This window comes from Bubalus bubalis, chromosome 19 (genome assembly GCF_019923935.1).
Source record: "Bubalus bubalis isolate 160015118507 breed Murrah chromosome 19, NDDB_SH_1, whole genome shotgun sequence".
NCBI classification, from domain to species: Eukaryota; Metazoa; Chordata; class Mammalia; order Artiodactyla; family Bovidae; genus Bubalus; species Bubalus bubalis.
The window spans coordinates 56,782,589-56,797,112 of NC_059175.1; the positions used below are offsets into that span (position 1 = coordinate 56,782,589).

The 14,524-nt window shown below is 44.2% G+C and overlaps 1 protein-coding gene and 1 long non-coding RNA gene across 2 annotated transcripts in view; one reads left to right on the plus strand and one right to left on the minus strand.

Annotated features, from left to right (window-relative positions):
* Positions 1 to 200: 200 nt before the first annotated feature.
* Positions 201 to 7,009, minus strand: LOC112580646. The gene is made up of 3 exons (XR_003104980.2): positions 6,547 to 7,009; positions 4,650 to 6,390; positions 201 to 524 (listed from the first exon to the last, which is right to left on the minus strand). It is a non-coding gene; the product is annotated as an uncharacterized LOC112580646 (long non-coding RNA).
* Positions 7,010 to 7,317: 308 nt separating this feature from the next.
* The window catches only part of MARCHF11 (membrane associated ring-CH-type finger 11), a 117,037-nt gene continuing 109,830 nt past the window's right edge, over positions 7,318 to 14,524 (plus strand). Inside the window, exons 1-2 of the mRNA XM_025270689.2 lie at positions 7,318 to 8,072; positions 9,259 to 9,414. Coding sequence (XP_025126474.1) covers positions 7,542 to 8,072; positions 9,259 to 9,414 — 687 coding nt within the window. The 5' untranslated portion in view covers positions 7,318 to 7,541. The remainder of the gene's footprint in view (positions 8,073 to 9,258; positions 9,415 to 14,524) is intronic.

Below are 14,524 nucleotides of genomic sequence, written 5' to 3' on the forward strand. Positions count from 1 at the left end.
TAGTACACATTTACTGAACTCCTACTGTGGCTCAGCTGGTAAAGAATCCGCCTGCAATGCGGGAGACCTGGGTTCGATCCCTGGATTGGGAAGATTCCCCTAGAGAAGGGAAAGGCTACCCACTCCGGTATTCTGGTCTGGAGAATTCCAGACTGAGCAACTTTCACTTTCACTTTAAGTGTCAGTGGTCGTAGTATATGCAGATAAATGATTCATTTAAATAGGCTCAAACTACAAGTAGGTTACAATCTAGCATAAGAAAAAATAGATGCAGATAAGTTGCATGCCTAGTCTCAAGGCAAGGTATAATATAATAGAGGTCATAAAAATCATATTTAATATGTGAGTTTGGTTGAAAAACAGATGATTTTCAGCAGAGGGGAATCAGAGCTGATTTTATTCAAGATCCTTGTAAAGCTTGGGTAGCTCTGTCAGGTCATGCTGATTCAGTTGCATTCCAGATGTCAGTCAGGTTTAGAATTTCCAGTGTACACAGTGATGGAACATATTTCTATGTCTTCAACCTGTCAGGTAAAAAGCCCTTCTGTATTTCCAAGTTTCAAGGTAAGGAGACCAAGGGAGAAAATCATGCTTGGTTATTTTTGAAATTGTAAAAAATTCAATATGATCCTTTACAAATCAAACATGCCTTTAAGATGTTATTTTATTGTTTTGAAGTTCTCAAAGCTATGCTTTTTCAAAGCTAAGTTCTTTAGTCAAAGCTAGGTTTTTCTAGTAGTCATGTATGGATGTGAGAGTTGGACCATAAAGAAAGCTGAGTGCCGGAGAACTGGTGCTTTTGAACTGTGGTGTTGGAGAAGACTCTTGAGAGTCCCTTGGACAGCAAGGAGATCCAACCAGTCCATCCTAAAGGAAATCAGTCCTGAATATTCATTGGAAGGACTGATGCTGAAGCTGAAACTCCAATCCTTTGGCCACCTGATGCGAAGAACTGACTGCTTAGAAAAGACCCTGATGCTGAGAAAGATTGAAGGCAGGAGGAGAAGGGGATGACAGAGAATGAGATGTTTGGATGGCATCGCTGACTTGACGGACATGAGTTTGAGCAAGCTCTGGGAGTTGGTGATGGACAGGTAAACCTGGTGTGCTGCAGTCCATGGGGTCGCAAAGAGTCGGACACGACTGAGTGACCAACCAAAGCACAGGAAGCTAATATAGCTTTGAAAGCTCTTTATGCAGAGTTTAAATATCGGTGAGCTTTCAGAGAAGATGCCAACTTCTTGGAGAAATGCCAGGTCAAAGGAAGCTGGTGAGGATCAAGGCATCTAGTAAGGGTAGAGAGAGGACTGGCCGGTCAGCTTGGATATGGAAGCCTTTATGAGTGGAAGAGCCAGCAGGGACAGAGAACAGGGGAGGGATGCAAGAGGCAAAGACAGAAGGATTGAAAGAAAGTATGGTAGGAAACCTACAGGTTGAATCAACACATGTTGGAATGCAGTGTAGTATAAAATCAAAAGAGGAGCATGATGGATGGTCAGTGAAATTGCTCAGACATGGATACCATCCATCCATATGCTTTCACTTTCCCTTAAGACCAACGGTGTGTGTTTTTAAATTTCTGATATCTTAATATTGGGTCAACTAAGAGTTTGACTTAATATGCCTAGTAGCAAATGACAAATTAGGCAGCAAATAAAACATTTCTAAGGAAAATAATAATTTTAGGTAATTTGGCTAAGAAATGAGAAAAAATGGCATCACATTGAATGCACCAAAATTCTGTGACTGTGTCCTTGTCCTACAGATTTCATTCCCACCTGGAAACTGTGGTTTAGCCAGCTGCACAGTGCCTTAAACAAGAAAGCTGATTAATAGTCACCTGCTCAATTGCCTGTGAGTGAAACTTCGAGTGAGTGAAAGTCACTGTCTTGTCTCACTCTTTGTGACCCCATGGACTGTAGCCTGCCAGGTTCCTGTGTCCATGGAATTTTCCCAACAAGAATACTGGAGTGCGTTGCCATGCCTTCTTCCAGGGGATATTCCCGACCCAGGGATTAAACCTGAATTTCCTGCATTGCAGGCAGATTCTCTACTGTCTGAGCCACCACAGAAGCCCCAAATTTTTCATATACTTGTTCTATAAGATTGACTGAACACTCCTCTGACCAGGCACTGTTCTAGGCACTGAGGATAGAGCAGCAAACAAAATAGTCTTCAACAGAGCAAGTGTTCCAGTGGGACAGTGACACAGAAGTCTGGAATTCAATAGTGGGAAACTATTCCAGTGATTGGAGAAGGAAATGGCAACCCACTCCAGTGTTCTTGCCTGGAGAATCCCAGGGACGGGGGAGCCTTGTGGGCTGCCGTCTGTGGGGTTGCACAGAGTCGGACATGACTGAAGCGACTTAGCACCAGCAGCAGCAGCATTCCAGTGATCCAGATATTAGATGAGAAAAAAAAGCAAGCGAAATACGTGCACATTATGTAAATATATACATAGCAGTAAGTCAACCTAGGAAAGTATAAAACTGGGCAAAGGTTAGAGTTAAAATGGGGGTGGAGGGTTCTATTTCAGTTCAGAAGGTTGAGGAAGGTCTTTCTGTTGAAGTGTCTCAGAGCACAGATCTGAGTGAGGGAGTGAGCCATTATAACTGGATGAAGAGTGAGAAGGGAATCTACTTGGGGCATAGCAAGGAGGCCAGCATGGCAGGAATGAATAATAAGGACCAGGAGAGGGTGGTGGAGAGGATATAGAGATAGATGTCTTTAGAGATGTAGCCAGGAGCTACATTGAGGATTTGTAGGGCATGCTAAGATTTTTGACATTTGCACCAAGAGTGATGGGAAGCCATTGGTGGGTACCGAGCAGGGGGATAACGTGATTGGACTTTCATTTGAATTGGATCATCCAGGCTGCTGTAGGCAACAGACTCAAGAATAAGAAGCAGGTGACAGGAGACTATTTTGATAAACCTGGCTTATCATGGTGGTTTGAACTGGGATGGTGGGAACAGAGGTGAAAAGCAGTGAACTTTGAAGTATAAAAAATGCACATGTGAGAGAATTTTTTGCCACACTGACTGTATGAGCTGAACAATTAAAGTCAAAGGATGACTCCAAGGATTTTGGCTTAAGTACCTGGATGAGTGAAGAATTGGTTTACTGGTTATGATGAAGATCGGGAGATGGGCAGGTTTGGGGTTGTTTGCTTTTGGACTGGGTTAGTTTGGAATACTCTTAGGTATCTATGTAGAGCAGTCATAGTGGCAATTTGACACAGAAGTTTGGAATTCGGTAAAGAGGTTAGAATATGGGATATAAGTTGTCGACTTTTCTGTACATGGCATTGTGTGGTATGGTGCTGACTGCTTCATTTCTAGCATACAATGAAGCTGTTCTCTGCCCCAAGGACTTGCGACCTACTGCTGCTGCTGCTGCTAAGTCGTTTCAGTCGTGTCCGACTCTATGCGACCCCATGGACGGCAGCCCGCCAGGCTCCCCCGTCCCTGGGGTTCTCCAGGCAAGAACACAGGAGTGGGTTGCCATTTCCTTCTCCAACTTGCAACCTACAAATTGCACTTGACTCTCCTCTTTAAAATTACCCTCCCACTCACACAACATAACCTCGTTGCTCTATAATATACTGAGTTCTTAACTACTTTTCTCTCAGATATTTGAAGACAATTGAGAATTCTCTGTACTGTACTCAATAACCACAGAGATAAATAAATACACCCCAAAGATGCCAAGTCAACAATTTTGGAACATCTCTAAAAGTTAAACTTAATTGAAAGGCAACTCTTAAATATTTTTCATTGAAGTATACTTGATTTACAATGTTCCAGGTGTACAGCAAAGTGATTCAGATATATTATGTATTTATATACATATATTTAGGCATGTTCGTATATGTATATATGCATATACATATATATATATTCTTTTTCAGATTCTTTTCTACTATTACAAGATACTGAATATATTAATAGTTACCTGTGATATAAAGTAAGTCTTTGTTGTTTATGCATTTATATACAGTCCTTTGCATGTTAACCCTGGATTCTTAATTTGTTCCTTTCCTCCCCCACCCCACCCCCCATCAACTTCCCCTGTGGTAACCATAAGTTTGTTTTCTATGTCTGTGAGCCTATATTCTGTTTTGTAAATAAGTTCATTTGTATCTTTTTTAGATTCCACATGTAAGTGATGTCATATATTTATCTCTGTCTGACTTCACTTAGCATGATAATCTCTAGGTCCATCTGAAAGGCAGTTTTAAAGAGCTCTTCAGGCTAACTCTATTGGAGGACAGATCAAGGTCATCACACCTAGTGTAGCTTCAAAGTCGTTCCTGAAAAACAACTCTGACCTAGTGTAGCTTGAATTGTTTTCTACCTAATATCCCGAGGTGACTTCAGGGAACAGCTTCAAGATGTGGTCACAGGGAAGTTCAAGGAGAAAATCGTACAGATATCCATTAATATCACCAAAGAAATTTTGGGGACATACTTGCCTGGGGCTCTTCCATCTCTCTTCCATCCTTGGATTCAGCTCAAGAGACTCCTGGTGGCTAAAGAGTTTGCATGCTCATAATGAAAGACCTCTTTTGGTAAAGGTAAGTGTAACTCTGCACATATGGGTGGGTGGGGTGGGGAAAAACATGAGGATGGAGACTTTTCAAGCATTACCTGTATTACTTAGATCTTTCTCTTCCTTTGTATAGGTTGGATGTGCCTTTCTTTGTTTGCTCAGATTGGTAGAATTGCCTCTCCCTTCATCCATTTCTTAGTTGGTGGACGCACATCAGCCATTGGATGGCTGTTGGTGGCTGTGGGTGCCCTGTGGTTCTTTATGTGATGTCTGTGTCTCTCCGTCAGCTCTCCTACTTGGGTGCCAGCAGCTGAGAGTGGTTTATCCTTTCAGTACACTCCATTGTTTTTATATATTCATGGCAGAGGATGCAGCCAAGGTTACAAAGGTATTTTTTTCCTTGATCCATTGAAGACTCACCGAGTTAACTGAATATTACAAACAAGTTTCCCTTTGTTCAGGTCAGCTTTGGAGGTCGCTGCTGCTGCTGCTGCTAAGTTGCTTCAGTCATGTCCGACTCTGTGCGACCCCATAGACGGCAGCCCACCAGGCAGATGCTAGCAAATAATATTTTTACATGGCTACTCATCATCATAATGAAAGTTAATTTTCTCTTAACAGAGTTATTTTTCAACAATCAACTGAAAGAACACATCTAGCATTGTGGCCAGTTTACTCTTTTATACATGTTACTTTGCTGCCTGAGTCATTGCACATTGTTTATCCAGACCTCACAGCTTTTATATGCTGTTCTGCAAATAATGATGGACTGTGTCATATTTGGGAGAAATGTATTAGTTGTAAACTGAATTATTTAGGGGGGTTAAAAAACAATTTAGACACCTTTTAATTCAAGAATTTAGGATTAAGGCTTATGATCATATTTTGACTTGTGGCAGTGTACAGTCTTGTGCAGTGTCATTTTGACAGGTGAAGACAGAAAATGAAAGCAGTATCTACAACCATATTTCTTCAGTGTGATAAGTTCCTAGGGCATTCAAGGATTATTACTATTTTTTAAATGTGCTTGCTGCTTGCCATTCTGCTACCGAAAACAAGCTAGTCAGAGGAGGCTAAGTGTTAGAGGACATCTCTGGGAACTCTCATCTGGAATCACTTGTGACAAAGCATTCTTGACTTCTTTTTTACTACTTCCTTCTCTGCTTTCCAACGAAACCAATTTCTGTTGAAAGAGCTGGACTATTTTTTTCAAGCCAGATATACTTCTTACTGCCAAATGTATAGTGGAAAAATTAAAGTAGGCTGGTAATTTATCTTAATCATTCAAGAACATCTAGCTATTAATGGAAGTCAGTGCCACCAAACATGCCATGTATTATTAATACAATATTGTTTTAGGGGGCAGGAAACAGAATTGGGGGAAAAATCATTCGGTGTTTGAGTCAGAAAATCTGTGGAGTCAGGGAGCTCAAAAGTTCTTTGTTAATAGTTCTGTGACCTTGAACAAGTAACTTTGCCTGTCTGATCCTGGCTCTACAGCTATGAAATGCAGCCAAAAACGACCGACTGGAGAGCAAGTCAGTTGTGTCAAAGACATCAAAGTGTTACACTAGTGAAAAGAACCGATGCTCTGAATAGACACATTGCAGTATATAAATCTATGGCTTTGTGATTTTACACTGTACGAATTTGGAAGCTTCGGCATGTGCACCGGTTTTCCTCCCCCCCAGTCTAGTTCCCTGCAGGTGAGGTAGTTTATTTTCAGAAAAGAACTGAGTTTGTTGCCCTGCAGGAAGAGGAGGTTTTTCGGAGGGGAGTTCCGGAGAAACTGGCTGGCTTCGGGGTGCATAAAATCGAAATCCACGGCTGCAGCAACTTCTGCAAGAGAGGTGTCATTTGAGTCCTTTTTGTGGCAAGGGTGAAAGAAACCACCCGCCACAGAAACGTGGTATCAGGGTTCACTAGGAGGAACCACTGTAGGACATGATATTTACAATGTCACCAGAATATTTTCAAATAAACCAGGATACTCACTGCAGGAGGGAGTGGGCGAGGGGGGCAGAGAAGGAAGATGCAGGTTTCAATGACTTCTGTTTTGGAGGCTCCGGAGGGTCAGTGAGTGTGCCCTTCCCTTGAGGGAGAGGGCTCAGGGGGCTGGAAGCGATCTAGGGGGAGCATCCGTTAGTCCCCAGGGCCCCGCGCGCCCTTTCCTTCGTCCCCTGCTTAGGAGGCAGCTGGGGCGCGCTAAGGGCAGCAGTGTCGCGAGCCCCCCGACCCCCTCCATTCCCACGCGGGTCTTGGGTTCGATCGCCCCTGCCCCGTCCCGCGGGCATCACCCTGGCCCGTCCGGTAACGGTTTCTGGACCCGGTGGCCCCCGACCCTCCCCCCCAACCCCGCCTCCCCCCACTCACCGGAGCCGCAGTGCTGCGCGGTTCCGAGAGGGGTAATCCGCCCCGGAACAGACGTGAGCGGCCCTGGGGCGGGGTCGCGGGAGGAGGCCCAGGGATTCCCCCACCCCCCTCCCCCCAATTCCAGCCTGCCCGCCGTCTCCGCACCTCACCCGGGGTTTGCGCTCGCCCCCCACCCCGGCCCCTTCCCCATCCCCCGGAACGACCCCTGGCTCCTCCCCTCCTACCGCCCGGCGCCGGCTCCCAACGAATACCTCCTCCTGGGCCCAGCCCCTCCGCGGCGCGGCTCCTCCCCCTCCCCTGGTTCCCGGGTCCCCCGCCCTCGCTCCCCCCCCGACACCCCCCCGGGCCGCGCCGCTCTCTCGCGCTGCCGAATCGGGCACCGCCTCCATCAGAGCCGAGCCCGCGGCTCCGCGGAGCAGCAGCCTCCGCCGCCGCCGCCGCCGCCGGACCCTCCGCGTCCCCTCCCCGTCCCGCCCCTCAGTCCCAAGCGCCCGGGCACCCCGTCACCAACCTCCGCCCGCCCCTTCTTCCTTCCCTTCCTCCTCCGTTCTCCCTTAGCCCGCAGCCCGAGCCGGGCCCGCTCGCCGGGCTGGCAGGAGGGCGGCGGCGGCACCACCATGAGCTTTGAGGGCGGCCACAGCTGCGGCCGGCGCCGTGAGGCGGAGAGCGGGGACTCCGAGCCACCCCCGTCGCCTCCCCCGCCGCCTCCCCCGCCGCCGCCGCCAGGAGAGCCGGCTTCGGGCCCCGCGCCCCCTCGCTACCTGCCAGCGCCGCCCGCGTCCCCTGAGCGCCGCGCGGGGCCCGACGAGCCGCCCGCGGAGGTGGTCCCGCGGCACCGGGGCGCCGAGGAGCTGCCGCCGCCGCCGGCAGGGCAGGAGGTGTCGGCGGCCGGCGACTCTGGCGAAGGTCCGAGGCACCTTCCGGAGGCAACGGTCCCCGAGGCGGCGGCAGGGAAGGGCGGCCCCGGGGAGCCCGAGGCCGGCGCGGGTGGGGAGGGCGAGCGGCGGGGCGCAGGCGACCAGCCCGAGACGCGCTCGGTGTGTAGCAGCCGCAGCAGCAGCAGCGGCGGCGGCGGCGACCATCGCGCCGGGCACCAGCATCAGCACCACCAGCCCATCTGCAAGATCTGCTTCCAGGGCGCCGAGCAGGTGAGGCCCGGGGGGACGCTGGGGCAGAGGGAGGTGGGCTCGGGAAGGGCTGGGCTGGCTCCCGGTCCGGATGGCCGACTTTCAGCACCACGGACAGCGTCCGCTTCTGGGTTCCGGGGCTGAGCGGTTGCGTGGCGGCTACCTAGTGTCCCTTTCCTGCAAAGGCAAATAACCTTTGTCCCGGTGGCGATTAGTGCTTGATTTGGTCTACACTTTTTTTTTTTTTCTACTTGGTTTTGCAGTTACACACTCCTCAGGTGTTTTAGTGGTAATGCTATAAGTATCTCTTTTGTGAATTACTAAATGGATTTGGTTTATACATAGAAACCAACCTATATTCCTTTATCTACAAGTATATCGTGAGGCAGATAGCCTTAGAGCACAAACAGGGAGTGAGTCATTTCAAAACCAAAAAGGGCAGAGTCTTTCCTTATTGCAAATTTTGGTGACTCAGTCTCACTGAGGTGAAAGGCATGTTAGAGTTTTTAATAGGACAAATAAAAATGGACTTTGATCTTGTGAAAGAAAGCCTATTTAGCTAACAATGTACTTGATTAGAAACAATTCTAAAATTATTAACTCCGTTAGAAGTGCATGCAAACTTATAAGCAAGTAATCGCTGGGGAAACAGGATATACGTCTCTCTTATGAAATGTGTGGTCTCAGAAAACATTAGGTTTAGTATTTTTGTAAGTAAGGAAATTGCATAAGAACATGTAGGCTTTCAGTAATATTGTGCCCTAAGTCAATATTTATGATGCTACATTTAGAAAAAAAAAAAAAGCATAATGCTATTGCAAGCTACTTTCTGGGATGGCATGCATTTCTTCTTTAGCAATGATTAAGAATAACTGCAGAGGAAATGCATCTGACCATCCACTTAAAAGTTATTAAAGAGATTTAATAGTACAGCTTTCCCCCAAGGGTACTGAGAGCTATAACTTGCAGACATTTTGTATGTTGGTAGAACATTTATGTCATGACTCTAAGTAATATCTTTGAAATAGTTTTAAGACTTTAGTTTCATTCCCACCAGAGATATAAAAATTTAATTTCATTTTCTAAGATAGAGTTTGATGCTTGTATCGTTCTGAGTAAATGGCTTTGCAAGAAAAGAAAGCAAGTGTTGGGTTTTTAAAACAGAAACACAAACATAAAGATTCATGCTGAGTTGTTTTCTTTTCAGGGGGAGCTGTTGAACCCCTGCCGATGTGATGGGTCCGTTCGGTATACACATCAGCTGTGCTTGCTAAAATGGATCAGTGAGAGGGGTTCCTGGACCTGCGAACTCTGCTGTTACAGATACCATGTCACAGCCATTAAAATGAAGCAACCCTGCCAGGTAAACTGATGTGACATTTCCTTCCCTCGAAGTCATTTTGCTACTAAGCATGAGGATATCTGCATATGCTACTTATCATTCTATGCAAATCACACTAAAACCAAGATTTAGAATTTGTAGAGATGTTCTTTGAGAAGTTTGTGACATTTTTATCTGAGAAACTCCAAAGCCATTTTTATTCAAATGGCTTACTTTATTAATTGGTTGTTTATGGATGAAATTATACTCATCCTAGTTTATAAATGGGCAAGTTGGTAAAAAAAAATACTCCAGTTAATTCAATTTTATTAATTAGAAATGTTACACAAATTATTTTAGTAGTATTTTGTTAATTTAAGCATTGAAACTCTAAATGGGCTCCATTTACAGGAGATAGATGCAAGTAAAGCAAAACTTTACTAATCTGGAAACTCTGGTGGAACCCATTATTTCTAATCTGAGCCATTTTTTCACTTAACCAGCCTTGTTTTTTCATGAGTATTTTTCCACAGTTTTATTTTGGCTACTTTCATTCATTGCTCTTTTCAACTACACAGTGGATGCAGAAGTATTCCCAACATTTGCTCTCAATAATATTACTGAAATTTTATATATTCTTAAAACTTTTAGTGCATAATCACATGATCACATAATGCTCATAACCAGACAAAAATTCTTGGAGAGATAAGCTTTTTTTTTTTTTTATGGTAGAACAGATTCAGGTTCTTGGAATAGACTGGGGAGATGTAAAATAATACTAAGAAAGACATCTTAGATTAAAGCAGAATAGTGTGTAATTGATAAGATCTTATAGTGACATGGGATTGAAGTTTAGCCGATATAAAAGAGTAGGTTCAAAATATAGAAATGAAGGAGATAATGGAAGGAAGAAGAGGAACTGAAAGTTAAGAGGGTGAGAAAGTAATAAAGTCCCATGTTCCCTGTTTCACTTTAAATTACCAAATTTAGTTTGCATTGAGCAATATAAAATAGATGGAATTGTTAGTGATGGCAGTAGGAATATGGAAGCTGAATTCAGTTCAGTTCAGTTCAGTCGCTCAGTCGTGTCCGACTCTTTGCAACCCCATAAATTGCAGCATGCCAGGCCTCCCTGTCCATCACCAACTCCCGGAGTTTACCCAAACTCACGTGCATCGAGTCGGTGATGCCATCCAGCCATCTCATCCTCTGTCGTCCCCTTCCCCTCCTGCCCCTAATCCCTCCCAGCATCAGGGTCTTTTCCAATGAGTCAACTCTTTGCATGAAGTGGCCAAAGTACTGGAGTTTCAGCTTCAGCATCAGTCCTTCCAATGAACACCGAGGACTGATCTCCTTTAGAATGGACTGGTTGGATCTCCTTGCAGTCCAAGGGACTCTCAAGAGTCTTCTCCAACACCACACTTAAGAAGCATCAATTCTTTGGCACTCAGCTTTCTTCACAGTCCAACTCTCACATCCATACATGACCACTGGAAAAACCATAGCCTTGACTAGACGGACCTTTGTTGGCAAAGTAATGTCTCTGCTTAATATGCTATCTAGGTTGGTCATAGCTTTCCTTCCAAAGAGTAAGTGTCTTTTAATTTGCAATTAATTTGCATTTCTGTTACTCACCATTTAAGGCATGATTAGCTGGCATGAAATAAAACTATGAATTTTCTCAAGCTGACCTAAGGCTGGTAAATAATTTGGAAAGATGAATAACTAATGTGAATGAATGATGACGATGGTAAAGATAGGCACAAACCTGACATATTTTCTCAGAACCACTAACTGATTGACCTACTTGGGTATCGATTTATAGATCTGTCATAATTGTCTTCAAAAGCAGAGGGAACCATGCCCAAATAACAGGATATGAGTAGTATAATTGAATCTATAATAATTTTATGAATAGAATGTGTGGAGATGAGAAATGGAGAGCTTTGAGGCTCCAGTGAAAAGTCCCATGAGAAGTGCTATGGTCAGATGTTCCAGAGCTGATATAGATTGTTAAGTATTTAAAAAACTTCAACTTATGCCACTATATATTAATTCGCTTGGTGTGGTTAATTCTAAAGTAAATATAAATAGGTACTTGATGTAATTTTAAAATAGAGAAGAGACAGAGAGTTGGGGCAAAATGATATTTACTAATTCTAAACCTATAGCAGTATAGATTATTACTGTATTTTGCTTCATTTAAAAAATCAGTAGTTTTGCTTCATTTTAAAAATCAATAGTTATTTTAACAAAAACAAGTCCCCAAAGTGTGTATGTAATATGACTGAAAAATCAAGGGGAACAAAAAACAACCAAAAACCAAAGGCTAACCTGGTATTACTAATTAATACATTTAGGATTAATTTTATTATGACATGTGCAAATATTGTCATAATCTGATGAAAGTGAAAGTGGAGAGTGAAAAAGTTGGCTTAAAGCTCAACATTCAGAAAACGAAGATCATGGCATCCGGTCCCACCACTTCATGGGAAATAGATGGGGAAACAGTGGAAACAGTGTCAGACTTTATTTTTCTGGGCTCCAAAATCACTACAGATGGTGACTGCAGCCATGAAATTAAAAGACGCTTACTCCTTGGAAGGAAAGTTATGACCAACCTTTTGATACCATATTCAAAAGCAGAGACATTACTTTGCCAACAAAGGTTCATCTAGTCAAGGCTATGGTTTTTCCTGTGGTCATGTATGGATGTGAGAGTTGGACTGTGAAGAAGGCTGAGTGCTGAAGAATTGATGCTTTTGAACTGTGGTGTTGGAGAAGACTCTTGAGAGTCCCTTGGACTGCAAGGAGATCCAACCAGTCCATTCTGAAGGAGATCAGCCCTGGGATTTCTTTGGAAGGAATGATGCTAAAGCTGAAACTCCAGTACTTTGGCCACCTCATGTGAAGAGTTGACTCCTTGGAAAAGACTCTGATGCTGGGAGGGATTAGGGGCAGGAGGAGAAGGGGACGACAAAGGATGAGATGGCTGGATGGCATCACTGACTCGATGGATGTGAGTCTGAGTGAACTCCGGGAATTGGTGATGGATAGGGAGGCCTGGCGTGCTGCAATTCATGGGGTTGCAAAGAGTCAGACACGACTGAGTGACTGATCTGATCTGATCTGGTGGCCTGACCTATTTGTTCCAGTGAACTACAAAATAATATTTAGAAACAAAATTGGTACGAGCATGATGATGATAGTTCAGATCATGCCTGAAAACACAACTTTCCAGGACTGGAGTATATGCTTATAAAGCTCAATACTCTTAATGAACAGAACTCAGTTATAAGGTTCCCATAGCATAGATTGCCATACCTAGGAGCAGATTATCCTCAGATAAAATTTGAATGATTGACTGACCTATCTGTTATTGATGACCCACACACTGAGCATTTACTCTGAGTTTTGGTTTCCTCTGGTGTGAAGCTAATCAAATTTAGCATTTGTCGAACTCATATTTTTATGACATGGCAGAGATCCATCTCCTCACGGTATAGGATCAAACAGGAACCATGTCATGTCCTTCCCTTGCACTTTCTGAACCCCTTCATTTTAAATAGTGAGCCCTCCCATAGCTGTGAGTGCATAGTTACTTGGATGTAGAAGGGAAAAAGATTAAGTAATACTAGTAAGAGAAAGCATTTACTGAACACTTACTTTGTGCCAGGCACTGTTCTAAGTGCTTTACATATACTATTACTGATGTTTAATCTTCAAAATAAACTTATGAGGTAGAGAATATTATCTCTATTTAATACAAAAGGAAACTGAGGTACAGCATAGCTGAGTACCTTTTACTATGCTCATATATAGTAAAAGACAAAGCCAAGATTCAAACAGTCTGAGGCTCTGAGGTCCATGGCCTTAGCCACTGTGCCCTGGTTGGAAAGTGTTCTTCTCAACTTCATCATAGCCATCCTGATGTTTCTGGGTTCATCACGACTTATCCTGTGTTATGCTGAGTCAAGCAGGCACTGGTTTCAGCCTGAGTCTTGATGATGGTCTAGAAAGGCTTTATCTATTGCTGTTTAACAAACTACCTCACACACTTAGTGGTTTAAACAACATCCATCATTTATTATCTCTTAAGAGTCTGTGGGTTGACTGAGATCAGTTGGGAGGTTCCTCTCGATATATGGCATCATTCTGGAGCCGTGAGGTTTGACTGGATGGGAACATCCGAGAGGGGTAACTTTATTTGACTTGATTGACTCAATGGACATGAGTTTGAGTAAACTCTGGGAGTTGGTGATGGACAAGGAGGCCTGGCGTGCTGCAGTCCGTGGGGTCACAAAGAGTCGGACAGGACTGCGTGACTGAACTGAACTGAACTGACTTGTGCTGGTTGTTGGTTGGAAGCTCAGTTGGGGGTGTCAGCTGGTGCTTCACTCCTTTCTGTGTGTCATTTGGGTGTGATGATTGGATTCCAGGAGCATAAAAGTTACAGGTCTGTTATGACCCAGCCTTGGAAGTGACATGGTTTTATGTCTGCTGCATTCCCTTGATTGAAGCAAATCAGAGGACCAACCAGATTCAAGAGAAGGAAAAATAGACTTCACCTGTGGAGCCTGCCCTTCTTTAAAAAGAGTGGACATCTTTAATTCCCTGTGTGAGATAGCTTCTAAAATGGTGCCGTCTACCTACCCTGGTGTTTGCATTTGGTCCTCATCAGGTCCAGATTGGTCAACATGTACCACCATAACTCCCCTTTCAGGGATCAGAAATAAAGAAAGTTAAAAAATGGATGGGAGTTGGACTCTATCGGCAGTGCTTGATGTATCCACTAAAGCACTTTCAAAAGTGACTGTTGCCATGATGCTCCTCTTGGTGCCCAGAGAGATGTGGGGACAGAGAAGGAAAGGAGCAGCTAACCAGGAAGCACGTGTGTATGCAGGAAACATGTTGCAGTGAATCTAAAACCTTAGTTCTACTTGTTTTTCTCATTGAGATTAGAATTCTTTGAGAATTTGGGTGTAAATCTCCCCATTTTGTGAGCTTTTAGTGATGCTCATCAACATGACCCAACAGAAATCTGATGTAGCCTGTAGAATATATTTAAATCTTAATTACTGTATCATTAGCAGTAGGAGCTAATTAAGACATTAGAAGTAATTAACATGCATTTACGTTCCTACTACCTCCT